Source organism: Mesoplodon densirostris, chromosome 1 (genome assembly GCF_025265405.1).
Source record: "Mesoplodon densirostris isolate mMesDen1 chromosome 1, mMesDen1 primary haplotype, whole genome shotgun sequence".
In the NCBI taxonomy this organism is placed as follows: domain Eukaryota; kingdom Metazoa; phylum Chordata; class Mammalia; order Artiodactyla; family Ziphiidae; genus Mesoplodon; species Mesoplodon densirostris.
In genome coordinates this window covers 75,909,906-75,925,078 of record NC_082661.1, presented here as the reverse complement: position 1 = coordinate 75,925,078, position 15,173 = coordinate 75,909,906, and the positions used below count along the sequence as shown (strand labels likewise).

The window sequence follows — 15,173 nt, the reverse complement described above, 5'->3', positions numbered from 1 at the left end:
ACCTGGCTAGAAGAAATTATGGGAAGACCAGACTGGTCTACAGATGTTTTTATGTGCTCAAAACTGTGTTAATTACTGCAAATGAATGCCTGAAGGGAACTGTCATCTAACACAATCACATTGAAAACAACACTGGCATAAATGTACAGCCTGTGCTAGAATATTTATAGGGATATAAAGTTGCTACGTCACAAGGCATCCTGCCAACTACACTTGGAGACTTCAGGCTACCAACAGTAGCTTAAGACAGTCACAAGATGGGAGTGGATAATTATAGATCAAAGATTAATACAATCAGTTAATCAAAAAACAAATGTAAAAGGTGTTAACTAGAAAACTTATTTATTTCTGCTCCTTTCATACATCTTATTGTTCAGGAAACAGTCTTACATACATATCTGAAATGATGCACTGTCACACACTCTGTTTAAAGGCAAAGCACCACAGGTAAAGCTGACCAGCTGTCCAGAGTTCTCAGCTTGTGGGATCTCACTTCCTGATTTTACATTAATTTCTGAAGGTCAGAAGTGTCATCTCCAAAAAATGTTAAGGGCTTTGTAAAAAATAACCACGTCATTCAATATTATGGTTGTAGAAATGAAGTATATTTTCTTTAAGAAATAAAAAAAAGAAGAAAATGCCACTTAACATCATGGGTATGTCAGTATAGGCCAGCAGGAAAAAATACTGATAAGCTTGTCTCTGATACCAAGAAGACATTCTAGTCCAAGCTATAATACATTTCCTATGTTTTCACTAGATGTTTCTTTTCTGCTGCTTTTCATCCTTTTCCATATTTCATATCAGAGACTGGTACAGCCTTTAAAACTTCATTAACGGGAGCAAATTCAGTATCCACCGATTTCTTCTCAAAAGGCACTCTAACCCATCAGATAGCCCCTGTAAAAATAAAATTTATAAACACAAAAAGTGAAAAGGAAGCAACATTTCAAAGTGTCCCAAACAAATTTTATGATGAATCAAATGACAATCTGAAAATATAATTGTGTGATTCCTCATGATGGTTCTTATTTCAAATCTTGCCCCCCAATAAATACAGTACTCGGTCTGGGTTCCATTAGCCTTCTCCCTCAAAGGACAAAGTTACAAACCAATATGCTAAACAACAGAGGATGAGAAAAAAAAAAAGTAAAGAGAAAAACATGTTATGTAAAAGTCAAAGAAAGAGTCAGAATCAATTTCCTTTGGACTCTCACAATTGCAACAAACATCACAAACCTTTTTATGGAAAGAAGCTGGTTTAGATTTCCTGAAAACCCTAATATTACCAAAGGAGAAAGTAGGAGGGCCAGGAGCTGTTCACGCCTGGGAGGCGAGCCCGCGTGCCCTGCGGAAGCAGTGTGCAGAAGCGTCTGCCTTGCACCTCTGTTTCTTTAGGAAATGTCTTGATGGCAGGCAGGGGGCATTAGCTATAGCTGTTGAGCAAGTCAAACTTCACACTATTCAAATAGGAAATCCTTTTACTAAATGTACAAGTTGGGCCCTGAAATCCCCTTTAAATTAAAGTATTAAAAGTCTGCTTTATAAAGTTCCAAACTTCTTCTTTTGCAATCAATCCTTGCAACCTATTATTTAGGAGCTGCAGGATCAAGGAAAAAATAGATTGTGTAATACTATCCACATTAACAAAGGGTTGAATACACCCTGTCCCCACTGGTGCCTTTAGAACTTCTCTCCTTTTGATCCTGCCTCTAACACAAGTGGGTAAGCCTAACACGAATGGGCAAACGTCACTCAGTTTCCTCATCTATAAAATGGAGTTACGTCAAAGGATTTTAAGGATTATATAAGAGAATCTACTAATACAGTAACTGCTATTCATGGTAATAAGCACTTGACAAACATTAGCTATTATTAGTTCAGTGTCTCAAATTTCTTCATCTCTAAGGTGGGGACAAAAAACTACTTCACAGGGTTGAGATCTACTATAGTGCCTGACACAGAGCAGACACTCAAGAATTTCCTCCCTTCCAGCTCGTGGACTCACCTGACTCCCTTGGGTCTTGGGTCTACATGTAGCCAATGTGATCTCCTTAGAACTCATTTATCCCTTTCCTTCTGCTCTACCAGCCTGGCCAATCCACACTCTGAGTACAGAGAGAACTTTCACCTCACACAACCACTGTCACAACTCTGAGACAAACAATACTTCTCCCCTCCACTTCTCCCCCCAAAATTGAATAAAAAATAAAAAGCCTCTTAGTGCATATATCGACTTTGAAGACCGCCTCATAAATTCGCTACTGTAATGCCTGACACTTCACAAAAGGCAAACTTTAAGACCTAAGCTTCACAAGCAAAGAATCTGAAAAAGAATAGACATATGTATATATATAACTGAATCACTTGTACACCTGAAACTAATACAGCATTGTAAATCAACTATATTCCAATACAGAATAAAAATGTTTTTAAAAAGATTAAACCTACAAAAAAAAATAAAATAAAATCTTTGTCAGATAATTCTAACAGCAAGAACAAAAAAAGACCTAAGCTTCACAAGAAAAAAAAGTTCAAGATTTTAAGAAAGTGTCCACTAATATTTGCACCAGTGGAAATTACTCAACAGCTGGCTCACACTATGAAACAAAAGTACTGAGGACTCTTTAGAGACAGCTGCCTGTCATCTGCGTATACTGATAGGTGAACATGCACTTTTGGACACATCTCCTGATAGAGTTATACGTTGTGGTATTCTTCCTTGTAATTAGTATATGACTTATGCTTATGCATCAAATAAAGCCATGTTTTAATATGTAAAATTATATCAGTAGAGAACACATCAGGTCTTTTAAAAAGCATAAATCAGAAAATATAAAGCTAGTAGTACCATTTCACTGCTATTGTTTTCTCCTTTTTAAAGGTACCTCTTGTTAAAGGTGATATCAGACTCTTTGTGAGCATGCAATCCTGGAAGTTATCATGAAGCATCTTATAGCATAGTCAACCTTTATCTCAGATGTTAGCAACTTATTTGATCTGAAAAAACTCATGGTTACTGATGCTTTTTACTTTTTGTTGTTGCTGCTGTCCCATTTATTATATATCAAACTGCTTATATATGATGGGTCCTCAAAGAGAATGTATGAGCAAGACACATCCCTTTCTTGCTGATGGTACTAACCACACCCCTATCATGTGCAATATGTAGGCTCACAGACCTGGCTCATAATCTCTTTTGGGGCCAGCAAATATTCCAGAAAATACAACACTGTTGCTTCCCTTATTTTCCCAAACTGCCCACTGTTTCTCCCCACTCCACACTCAAGGCACCAGGCATTAGGGGCTGTAGATGACAAATCATATCAAAGAGGGGATTATAAGGTCCTTCCTCTTAAAAATTTAAATCTTAGATTTAGCTGCATAGCAAGTTACAGAAAGCAGCAATTTTCTATTTGGACTATTGTTCTGCTTTGACTATATCTAAATATAATTTACACCCAAAACCCAGAGAGTATACTTTTTTTTTTTTTAATATCATTTATTTATTTATTTATTTATTTTTGGCTATGTTGGGTCTTGGTTTCTGTGCGAGGGCTTTCTCTAGTTGTGGCAAGCGGGGGCCACTCTTCATCGCGGTGAGTGGGCATCTCACTATCGCGGCCTCTCTTGTTGTGGAGTGCAGGCTCCAGATGCACAGGCTCCGTAGTTGTGGCTCACGGGCATAGTTGCTCCGCGGCATGTGGGATCTTCCCAGACCAGGGCTCGAACCCGCGTTCCCTGCATTAGCAGGCAGATTCTCAACCACTGTGCCACCAGGGAAGCCCAGGGAGTATACTCTTATTTCTTATTTCCTATTGTTATCTTAGTCAACAATCTTGGACACTGGCCTATAGAATGTGGAAAAGACAAATGTTTACATAAATAATTGCAAAAGCAAGACAGAAGCAATCCAGAGAATTAAACACTTTTCAAAACCTTTTTGTAAGTAGTAGTAGATAGCTCTGTTATCCGAAAAGTCAAATGCTCAAGCTAAAAGAAAAACACAGCCTAAGGAGAAGACCTAAAACCTTAAGGAAGAATGGGAAGCTTAAGCAGAATGAGAACAAATCTGGTTCTATGGACAAAACCAGCTCACTGCTTGTTCTGCTATATGCCTCCAAAGGTTCTTTCTGTTTTCATTATTAATTTTTAATAGCCTCTTTATCCTCTCTGGGAGCCTCCTCTTTTCCTGTTTTGCTATGAAAAACTTCAGACTCTTCTATTGGTATACCTTTGGCAACAAGGGTAGAACAAAGAGGAACAAAAAGAGGAGGCTGGGGCTTCCCTGGTGGCGCAGTGGTTGAGAGTCCGCCTGCCGATGCAGGGGACATGGGTTCGTGCCCTGGTCCGGGAAGATCCCACATGCCGCGGAGCGGCTGGGCCCCTGAGCCATGGCCATTGAGCCTGCGCGTCCGGAGCCTGTGCTCCACAACGGGAGAGGCCACAACAGTGAGAGGCCCGCGTACCGCAAAAAAAAAAAAAAAAAAAAAGAGGAGGCTGGAGTCCCTATCCTCGTGCAATTTAACAAATGCCCCAAATTTTTCCCAGGACAAAAATAAGAGCCATTGGCAGTCTGATGGAGCTACATGGCCACACAGATATTCAGCTGACAAAGAACATTGCTCTCTTTTCCCATATTGCAGGGTTAAGAAGGGAACATGAGTGCAGGATAAGTATTTGTGACTTTCTAGAAAGTCTGTCCATTCTACCCCAGATGTGTTATAGATACGGACAGGTTAAGCCATAGAACAAGTGAACTTGTGTAATTCAAACACATTCCTATTTTCCCTTTTACTGTCTCATAATAAAATCAGAAAATATCAGTTTTAAGAAATCAGTACAGTTGACACTTGATGTTTAACATATTCCCTAAAAAATGAATTTTCTAAGAGCTAATATTTGTATGATATGTTTGCCCAAAGTTCCTGTAGTTACTAATGTATCCATAGATGAAATCAGAATATAGGGGAATGTGATCAGATTCATCTACATTTAAAATGAAAGATCTCAAAGAGAATTATAAAAGTTGCCATAAAACCAATTTATTTTTGTTCTAAGGATAGTATTTGTTTTCTGAATCAAAATAATCTAATATATATGTATGAAATCCTTTCCCCATCTTTTTGGAGAGGCAGTAACTCTCCTTTCCTGCCCAATGCTTAGTGGGTTTTCCTCATATCAATATTCAAAGAGCAGCAGCAATTAATGGCTCAAAAGTATTCCTTACTGTTATTATTACTATGGGAATTCCATATGTTACAGATTAACCAAAAAGCCCTTTAGAGAAATGTCTCCAGTCAGTGGTCACTGATGCTACAGCAAAATAACGGGATTTTCTCATGAACATGTATGGAGATAACAGTCAGGAAGACCTATTCGTCTCAATTTTGCTACTAACTATAGCTAAAACCTTGAGCAAGTCACAAATTTCTCTGGTTCTCGAAATTTTCATCTGTTTAAATGAGGGTTAAATTAAATCTCCTATGATTTTATGTGATCCAGGTAATTATTTTACCAGTTTGCAAGTTAAGTTGCTGATTATACAAAGTACTTAATAACTTACGGCAGTTTCATTCTCATGAATACTCTAGCCATGAAAAAACTCAATAGGACACAGACGAATCCAATGAATAAAAGGAGAAATCTATTGAGCTTTGGAATGTTTGGTGCATTGGATCGGTCCAGGATTATGAAACCTAAACCTCCCATTGTAAACAGGAAGCTGGATGCGAGTCCTTCCATAATATATTGTCCATTTACTCTGAAAAAGAAAGATCAGAGCAAACAATAAATGAAAATTCCCAGAAAAATAAAAAACTTTTTCCTTAGGCTGAAATTCCTATTTCTGCTAAAACATTTTTGTGCTTATTTTTTATTATTACCCTTACAACTATTTTACCATATTTCTGGCTATTCATTTCAATAAATATTTATTGAGAGCCTATTATGTATCAAGCACTATTTAGGTTCTGGGGACACAACAATGAACAAAACAGACACAAATCTGTCTTCATGGAGCTTATGCTCAAAAAAACCTTTCAAACTTCAATGAACACAACTGTCTATGTAAAATCAATACTCATATATATACATATATACATATATATATATATTTTGGTCACGCCGCACAGCTTGTGGGATTTTCGTTCCCGACCAGGGATTGAACCTGGGCCCTCAGCAGTGAGAGCACAGAGTCCTAACAAATGGACCACCAGGGAATTCCCAATACTCATATATTTTAATTATTAGCTTAAAAAGCCAACTAATATATTATGTACATGAACCTTTTACCCAGAACTTTCGTTTTTGAAAATTCTGTGATTTAAATTTCTACTATCAATTTCAAATTAATTTTGAATTGGTTAATGTTTCCTGAGTTTTAATAATTAATAAATCTCTTGTTTCAAAGTGAACTTTTTAAAAGCAAGCAAGTTCTTAACTAAGGCTTCATGAACCCCACAAAGATGTCCAGCAATCTATAAACCCTTAAATTTTTGTATATACACGTATCTGATTTTTCTAGGGATGAAGAACTTTCAAATTCTGAGAGCTCACGGACCCCAAAAGGCAAATTTCTCTGTTAAAGATATGATTTATACATAGGCACATATAAAGAAGGTATATATATTTTTGCTAAACTAATAGTTTTAATTGAAAACGCAATACATGCAGCAGTTTCAAAATTCAAACTCAGATGACGAGACAGTGAAACATCTCCCTGCCATCAAGATCTCCTGTCATCCAGATCCCCTCCACAGAGATCACAGTAATCTTTGCAGGAATATTCTATGCATGGAATACCACTAACGTAAGTGTAAATACAAACATATAGCTATGTTTAGGTAGATAGTTACCAAGTGGTTTGTATAAGGCAATACAAGAAGCACTGCTCAGGTGAAACAAACCACACTGTTTTGGTGTTCACTGCCTACATGGAACTCCCAAGTCTCAAAAATTATTTTTCCTATGTAATAGTATATCCAGGGGTCCACAGATTTTTTCTTAAATGACCAGATGGTATATATCTTAGGCTTGCCGGCCATATGGTTTGTATCACACTTAACACAGTAGCTTGAAAGCAGCCATAGATAGCACAGAAACAAATGGGTGTGCCTAATTCCAATAAAGCTTTACGTACAAATAAACAGGTACCTGTGGTTTGCTGACCCCAGAACAGTCTATAAATGAATTTTAAACTGATACCCTCCTTTAAGTAAGTGATCATGTCAATCATTGTGAAATATTTTATCTCCTAATAAGTGAATACATAAATAATATACTTCTACTCTTGTTCTTGTCCACTTCCTGCAATCTCTGAATTTAGCATTTTAAAACAGCTAGTGTCTAAATACAGATGCACCCAATAGGTTGCACTGTATTTTTAAATAAGCAGGCATGCCTCAGCAATCTTCCTTCCCACCACCAAATCATTCAAAATGATATCTTTTACCTGTAGGCCAAGAAAGCTACTGGTCTCTGATGCCCGTGTTCATCAGTCATGGAGCCGACACTTGGAGGTTCGACGATAACATCATAAATGATTCCTAAATGAAAGACAACAACATAGATTAGATTGGATTCCTAATTTTAAAATAGATTTAGGGCTTCCCTGGTGGCGCAGTGGTTGAGAATCCGCCTGCCGATGCAGGGGATACAGGTTCGTGCCTCGGTCCGGGAAGATCCCACATGCCGCGGAGTAGCTGGGCCCGTGAGCCATGGCCGCTGAGTCTGCGCGTCCGGAGCCTGTGCTCCGCAAAGGGAGAGGCCACAACAGTGAGAGGCCCGCATACCGCAAACAAAACAAAACAAACAAACAAAAATAGATTTAGAGTTTTTATCTGTCTCTAAAGGTTCATTTATATTTAAATAGGACTGCTTTGATGTATTATTATAATCAAATGAGGCCCAGCTTACCTCCTAAACTTCAGATAAACCAGAATTTATCTTCAGAAATTCAACTCAGTATTTTAGAATGACTTGCAAAACATAAAAGAAATTCATTCAGTATTGTTTCAAACTCAAGAATGACTCCACAATAAAGCAGATTTAACATTAAAGGCTATTTTCAGTTCAAGAAAATGTTCCACATATACTTGGATTTGTTTCTTTAAATTAAGAGGTAACTAGTGAAATTTTCTTGCTTAAAAGTAAAATGAGACGTTTTAAAATCACACCACTAGGCAGACTGGCAATACTAGAGATTCACAATCATTAATGTTAATATCCATCATTATGTCATAATGTCATCATGATCATTTATGCTAATGTCCATCAACACTGTTTCTCAAATCTCCCACTGTCAACGTCTACTCTTTATCTTTACTGTTTTCCATCATCCCCACCTCCAGCTTTTCTTAAGCACAGCAAGACTGTCTCCCTCACCTTTGACTAACAAAACAATCACTTGGGAATTCCCTAACTCACCCCCACCCGCCAAACCAAATCTACAAACTGGAACCTGCATCCATCCTCACCTCCAGCTACAACAGAGGAAGAGTCCCTCCTCCTATCACCACGGGATCCCTTTTGCAATAATAAGGACTCCGTCCCCCTTGCCATTTCAGAGACTTTGTTCCATGGACTACCTCTTCTCTTTCCTGTATTTTCAACCTCTTGTTCCCTACATCAACTTTCCCTTGACACCAGATCCTCCGAGTTAACATTCCACTTCTATGCTTCCTTTTTGAAAGGGGGCCAGGTTTCCTTCTGGAGACAAAAAAAAAAAAAAAAAAAAAAAGGTTAACTCTCTGTCTCCACTTCCTCACTTATCCTTCATTTTCCAGCTCACTCCGATCTGGCTTCTGCCACCACTGGTATTACTCTTGCTCAGGTGGCTAATGGCCTCCATGTTGTCAAATTCAAAGGACACTTTTCAGTTCTCTTATTAGGAGGTCTCCTAGCAGGGCTTGATCCAGTTTACTAAATCCACTTTCTTGGGGTAAAAAGATGGCTTCTCATGGCTTCCGTGACACTCCTGTCCATGTTTTCTTGCTACCTCTCTAGCTGAGCCTCATCTGCTATAAAACCACTAAACGTTCGGAGTTCCTTAGGGCTCGATCCACTATGCTCTTCTTTTTCTACTTTCTCTCTCCAACTGAACTTATCCCTTCCCAGGGCTTTACTATGCTAATGATTCTCAATGTGCCAACACCTACCAAATCACGTTAGCACTATTAAAATTAGATGTAAGCTCCCTAAGAATAGAAACTCTATGTTCTTCAATATCTGGCTTATGGGAGGAGTTCAGAAAACATTTGTTATTGACTAATTTCAACACAAACCTCTTTTCTCAGTTCTAGACTCCTATATGCAAACTTGACATTTCCAACTAATTATATTTGGTTATGTCCAACTATTATATATCCCAAAGTGACCTCTGGGTTCACCATTCCCAACCAAAAAAACTTCATTTCTTTAGTCTCAGAAAATGACACTTCCACCTACTTGGTGCTCAAACTAGACACCAGGAAAACTCCTTCACATGTCATTCTCCCCCCACATCCAATCAATCATCATCAAGATCCACTGAATCTATTTCCAAAATATCTTCCATTATACATTCCTCCATCTCTAGTGCCACCAACCTTGTCTATTCTAAGTCAACTACAAAACCCACCTAATTGGTCTCTCAGTCCCGCATTTGTCCATACTTTTCCCTCTGCCTAGATACCCTTTCCCCCAATCTTCCAAATTTTGGCTAACATGTCATTTCCTCAGAAACCACATTCTAATGTAAATGATGTTCCTAACTCTGATTGTTCTCACATAACCTCTTGTTCTTTTCCTTCAACGCACTCATGGCAATTTGCAGTGGAAAAAATAACGTAATGGAGAAAGATTTATGTGATATTTAACATATCTCAACCAATGACATTATAAGCTTCAGGAGGGCAGGGCCCTTATCTGTTTCATTCATTGTTGCCTCTAGTACCTAATGCCTGGAACTTAACAGGAACTCAATACATTATTTGATGAATATTTCTCAGCAATAAATATTGTTTATTTATAAAGGTACACTCAGTTTCTAGGAGACTCCTTTCCAGTGGCAAAACCGATTCCTTGTATGAGACAGCTCATGGCCTTGGCCACTAAAAGGTGTCCTTTCACTTTCCCCCAGAAATTAGGGCAGAGAATCTCCCCATTACAAACACAGATGGAAAAAGTGGTCAGAATGAAACCTGTGAGGCTTCCAGCAAAGGCCCTGGCTCCAAGGGAGGTAAGGGTTACAGGAAAGATTTTTAGCAGATGAAGACTTACTAAAAAAAAAAAAAAAAAAATGCCACATGCATTTTAAATTGTGTTTATTCAATCCAGGACCTATTAATGTGCTGAGCAAATGTGAATGCTAATGCAATGTTAGGACAGTACCTTACCAACATAAAAAATATTTTAAACGTAATTTATTTAAATGAACATAAGTTAACTGTCACTGTTCTAGATTTGGGAGGAGGGTAAATCCAAAGGTTCATCCTAGAACTAAGCCTGCATAATTTCAGATACTTCCCTCTTCAGCGCCAACTATTTTCACAAGACATCTATGCAAATGAAGATGTCTGACTATTCCCTTAAAAACAGAACCAGCTGCTCTTGCTGTCCCTAATCTGTGGAGCTTTAATTTTATCATTTCCAAATTAAGTACCCCACTTCCCAAATCTAAAAGTGCAGTAGCAGTGTTGAGTAAATCATGCAACTGCGGCTTGAAAGGGTGGTAGCTATGAAAAGACTGTAGCCGGATTGCCAACTCACCACTATACAAAGCGACGCCCCTTTTGCAAAGGACAGGATAAAATGATAATGCAGTGTGCAACGGTAATGTTATTTTCCTTATTCTTTAAATTTTCAACTTCCGCTCTCTCAAATACGCGACATCTTCTGCAAATCTATCTCCAATCTCAAATATTTATCAAAACTGTGGTTTCGAAAGGTTACATTCATATTTATTGTTGATAGGGGCAAAAGCAACACCGAACCCTTAGGTTTGAGCTAACAAACCTAAAGGCTGTCAAGTCTCTTCCAAAGTTCCAGGGACCGTAGACAAAGAGAAGGTAAAAGTCCCACACCCTCCTGACCAACCGTGGAAGCAGAATGGGCCAAAAGAGATTTTCCTAGGGCCTTTGTCAAATAACTCACGGCATGCAATAAAAGGAGCAACAATCTGGGCTTGAAAAATATATTATTCGGCTCGGACCGCCTGGCTAAGAGGTCAGGAGACGGAAGGCAATGGGAGCGAGAACAGGAGTCCCCTCAAGATACAGGACAGGGCGTGAGGTCAAATAAACCTTTGGGCCGTTAACACTCGGGACCCCAGAGTTTCCCTCCACCCTCGGAAAAGATCGAGAGGAGAGCGATGCTTTCCCGGGCTGAGAGTGGAACAGACGCGCCCCCGGGGCGGGCCGGCTCCGCGCCTCAGCGCCTCTCGGGCCCCATGCTGGACGAGTTACCTCCGGTGATGAGGAAGTAAGACACCACCACCAGAGCGTACACCGTCATGGCCGACGGCATGTGCACCCAGGGCGGCTTCTTCAGCTTCAGGTTGGGACATTCGAGCACTAAGAACGGGACTCGGTACAAACTCTCCATGTTGGTGGCGGCAGGGGTAGCGGTCGACCGCCAGTCCCACACGCCCCCCGTGAACAGGCCCGCCCGCTCTTCCCCCGGCGCGTGCGCTGGAAAAGGAACGGCAGGTCCGCAACGCTCGGAGGCAGTGTTTATACCCATAGAAGAAAAGAAGAAACCATAAAAACGGATAAGTGACGTGACTTAAAAGTATGTATTATTGAATCTTGTGAAGCAAAAATTTGAGTAAGAAGCTGAGTTATAACCAATGAATAAACAGGTGCTTTCTGTACCTTCAAGGACCTGCAGGCCTTCAGACGTGGCCAAGCCGGAGCCGCAGAAGTACCAGGATCGATCTGAGTCCCTCCCACTTGCTGATGCTGGGGATTTGGAAGCTGATTGGACGCAGGACGCTCTAAGTTCCCAGAGCCAGAGGATGAATGGGACGTTTGGAAAGCTCTGCCTTTTTTATTAGCGGGTTTTTCAAGAGCTTGAGAAAGTCCTACGTTGCTGAGCTTTTACTTCCTGATGTAGCAGTGGTGACAGTAGTAATAATTGTTACTAATAATTGTTAAATTAATGTATTATAAAATTAAAAATACATAGCTAGTTTAGATCTATCACAAAGGTCAAGAGGACATCTCCACAAGATGTCTAAAGCGGATACCTTGACGTGACCAAAATACTATTTTAAAAAACCAGTGTCCTCCGCTATTTTCGTAAATGCTAAAATATTTCAGGCCAAAAGTCTTGAAATCGTCCTGATTTCTCTCTTTTTTAAACCTCCGTATCCAAAGAATTAGCAGATCTTTTTGGTTGTACTATCAAAAATATCTTTAATTCATCCACTTTTCTCCATTCCATATTTACCACCCTAGTGGAAGCCACCATCATCTCTTGCCTGGGCTATGTTTACAATCCAAGTGGATGAAAATATTTGATGGAGAATTTGTCTTTGGGGATGGACTAGATGGCCTAAAAAGTTTTTTTGTTTGTTTGTTTTCTGTTTAGTTTTTGTTTTTTATATACTCTCTTAAAATACTGCTAATACCTGTTTTCTTTTGGAATAAGAGTTAGAAGTGACTGATTATATAAATCCAGGAGAGACTGATATCTTTATAATTGAGCCAATATTTTTATGGTTTTTGTTTGCTACTGAGCTCATGGTGTTTTACAGGATGGCATGCATTGGTTCTGCACTTTAGTGACTCGATTACTGAGAAATTGTTTAAATACCACAGTAGTAAAAATATTTATAAAATATTGCAGCATCTAACTCTAAATACAGATGAGGCTTGCTGCTCTTATTGTTTAATAGTGAGAGTCTCCCCGTGAGTCTTACTCAGTGTGTATTAAGGAAGGGATGTTAATCTTAGATTATGAGAGGGTCACTAATAACACCAGTAATAAAGGGTGTTTACACCAGAGCCAGCATTTACACATAGGAAGTTTTTCTGGGGACGATAAAGCAGAATGTTTCTGAAATTCCCATAGTTATATAAACAAGGAAAACTTTGGAACAATTAAAAATATGTTGCCTTGAGAAAATAAGGAAAAACATAGAAATCAAAAGTTTTTAAGCTTCCTGGGACTTCCCTGGTGGCACAGTGGTTAAGAATCCACCTGCTAATGCAGGGGACATGGGTTCGAGCCCTGGTCTAGGAAGACCCCACATGCCACAGAGCAACTAAGCCCGTGAGCCACAACTACTGAGCCTGCACTCTGGAGCCTGCAAGCCACAACTACTGAGCCCACGAGCCACAACTACTGAAGCCTGTGCACCTAGAGTCCATGCTCCACAACAAGAGAAGGCACCACAGTGAGAAGCTTGCGCACCACAACGAAGAGTAGCCCCCCCTCACCCCAACTAGAGAAAGCCCGCACACAGCAATGAAGACCCAATGCAGCCAAAAATAAATAAAATAAATACATCTATAAAAGAAAGTTTTTAAGCTTCCTTTATATCTTCAGAAAGGAAACTAACAGTTTTTAATTATTCTTTTTTTTTTTTTTTTTTTTTTCGCGGTACGCAGGCCTCTCACTGTTGTGGCCTCTCCCGTTGTGGAGCACAGGCTCCGGACGCGCAGGCTCAGCGGCCATGGCTCACGGGCCCAGCAGCTCCGCGGCATGTGGGATCCTCCTGGACTGGGGCACAAACCCGTGTCCCCTGCATCGGGCGGCGGACTCTCAACCACTGCGCCACCAGGGAAGCCTTAATTATTATTTTTTTAATGTATTTATTTTATTTTATTTTTGGCTGCGCTGGGTCCTTGTTGCTATGCGTGGGCTTTCTCTAGTTGTGGCGAGCGGGGGCTACTCTTTGTTGCGGTGCGCGGGCTTCTCATTGCGGTGGCTTCTCTTGTTGCAGAGCACGGGCTCTAGGCGCGCAGACTTCAGTAGTTGTGGCTCGCGGGCTCTAGAGCGCAGGCTCAGTAGTTGTGGCGCACGGGCTTAGTTGCTCCGCGGCATGTGGGATCTTCCTGGGCCATGGCTCGAAGCCATGTCCCCTGCACTGGCAGGCAGATTCTTAACCACTGCGCCACCAGGGAAGCCCCGGAAACTAACATTAATTAACCACCTCTTGGCAGATATATTATGTTGTCATTTATGTTAGTTCTTATTTGTTCTTCATGACAATTCTATTAGGTAATTACTAATGTCACCACTTTACATATGACAAAACTGAGGCTTGGGAAGTAAAACAAACTCAAGAAGTATATTCTGTGATTGGATGAGAACTAAAGGCAATTGCCCTAAATATAAAACAGATTTAAGCTGTTTAAGTTGAGACAAGTTTATATAATTATCCTTCCTCTTATATATTCTGGGGCCAAATAATTCCATATACATTGTAGAAAAAACACAGAAGTTTTAAAAAATATAAATTTACTAATAAAAAATAAAACTGCCAAGTCAGAACATATTACATTCATCTATATATCGAATTATTACTGTTACTTCTTTACTCTGTTCTGAAAGGTAAGTTTTTTCCAGGAACAAATTCATTATTTTTTTTAACATCTTAAACTTTCACGTATTTTCCAACTTGAGTTTGTAATGTTATACAAGCTAGGTAAAAAAGAAATCTTTCATGAGTAAAATTTGCACATCTGTTATCATCTGTGTCCTAACCAACAATCTTCCTATAGAAAATGTTTTGTTTAAACACAGCATAAACTTTGTAACTGAAAACCAAATAAATAATGAATATAAGCATGGGCATTAGAGCATGCCCTTAAATAAGCAGAATCTTATTCAGCAGGGGGCTATTGTATGTAAATGAAGAAAGGACATATGTTGGAAGAAAGAAATACTTAAAACTTTATGGGAACTTCCCTGCTGGTCCAGTGGTTAAGAATCCGTCTTCCAATGCAGGGGACGTGGGTTCGATCCCCCGTCCGGGAACTAAGATCCCACATGCCGTGGGGCAATTAAGCCCGCGCGCCACAACTACTGAGACCGTGCGCCACAAGCTACAGAGCCCATGCACTCTGGAGCCCGTGCACCACAACTAGAGAGAGAAAACCCGCGCGCCACAACTGGAGAGAAGGCTGCGCGCTGCAATGAAAATTTCCGCATGCAGCAACGAAGATCCCACAACTAAGACCCGACAC

The 15,173-nt window shown here is 39.8% G+C and overlaps 1 protein-coding gene across 3 annotated transcripts; it reads right to left on the bottom strand.

Annotated features, from left to right (window-relative positions):
* Positions 1-325: 325 nt before the first annotated feature.
* On the bottom strand, positions 326-11,670 carry OSTC (oligosaccharyltransferase complex non-catalytic subunit). 3 transcript variants are annotated; one of them, XM_060104797.1, is made up of 4 exons: positions 11,445-11,666; positions 7,454-7,547; positions 5,567-5,764; positions 326-900 (listed from the first exon to the last, which is right to left on the bottom strand). In XM_060104797.1, the coding sequence occupies exons 1-4, from the start codon at positions 11,581-11,583 to the stop codon at positions 882-884; spliced, it is 450 nt and encodes a 149-aa protein (XP_059960780.1). In that variant the 5' UTR covers positions 11,584-11,666; the 3' UTR covers positions 326-881. The 3 variants fall into 3 exon arrangements, with proteins under 3 accessions (XP_059960780.1, XP_059960786.1, XP_059960773.1); XM_060104790.1 differs by lacking the exon at positions 326-900 and adding an exon at positions 3,521-3,851 and having other exon boundaries at positions 11,445-11,669; XM_060104803.1 differs by lacking the exon at positions 5,567-5,764 and having other exon boundaries at positions 11,445-11,670.
* Between the last annotated feature and the right edge of the window lie 3,503 nt (positions 11,671-15,173).

Excerpts from the sequence above, each read along its gene's own strand:
- OSTC (XM_060104790.1), bottom strand. The coding sequence starts at position 11,583 with ATGGAGAGTTTGTACCGAGTCCCGTTCTTAGTGCTCGAATGTCCCAAC. Across the intron at positions 7,548-11,444 it reads TTACTTCCTCATCACCGGAG|GAATCATTTATGATGTTATC; the intron begins GTAACTCGTCCA and ends TCTTTCATTTAG. Across the intron at positions 3,852-5,566 it reads TTCATGAGAATGAAACTGCC|GCCAGTGTCCAAGATTGTTG; the intron begins GTAAGTTATTAA and ends CACATTCTATAG.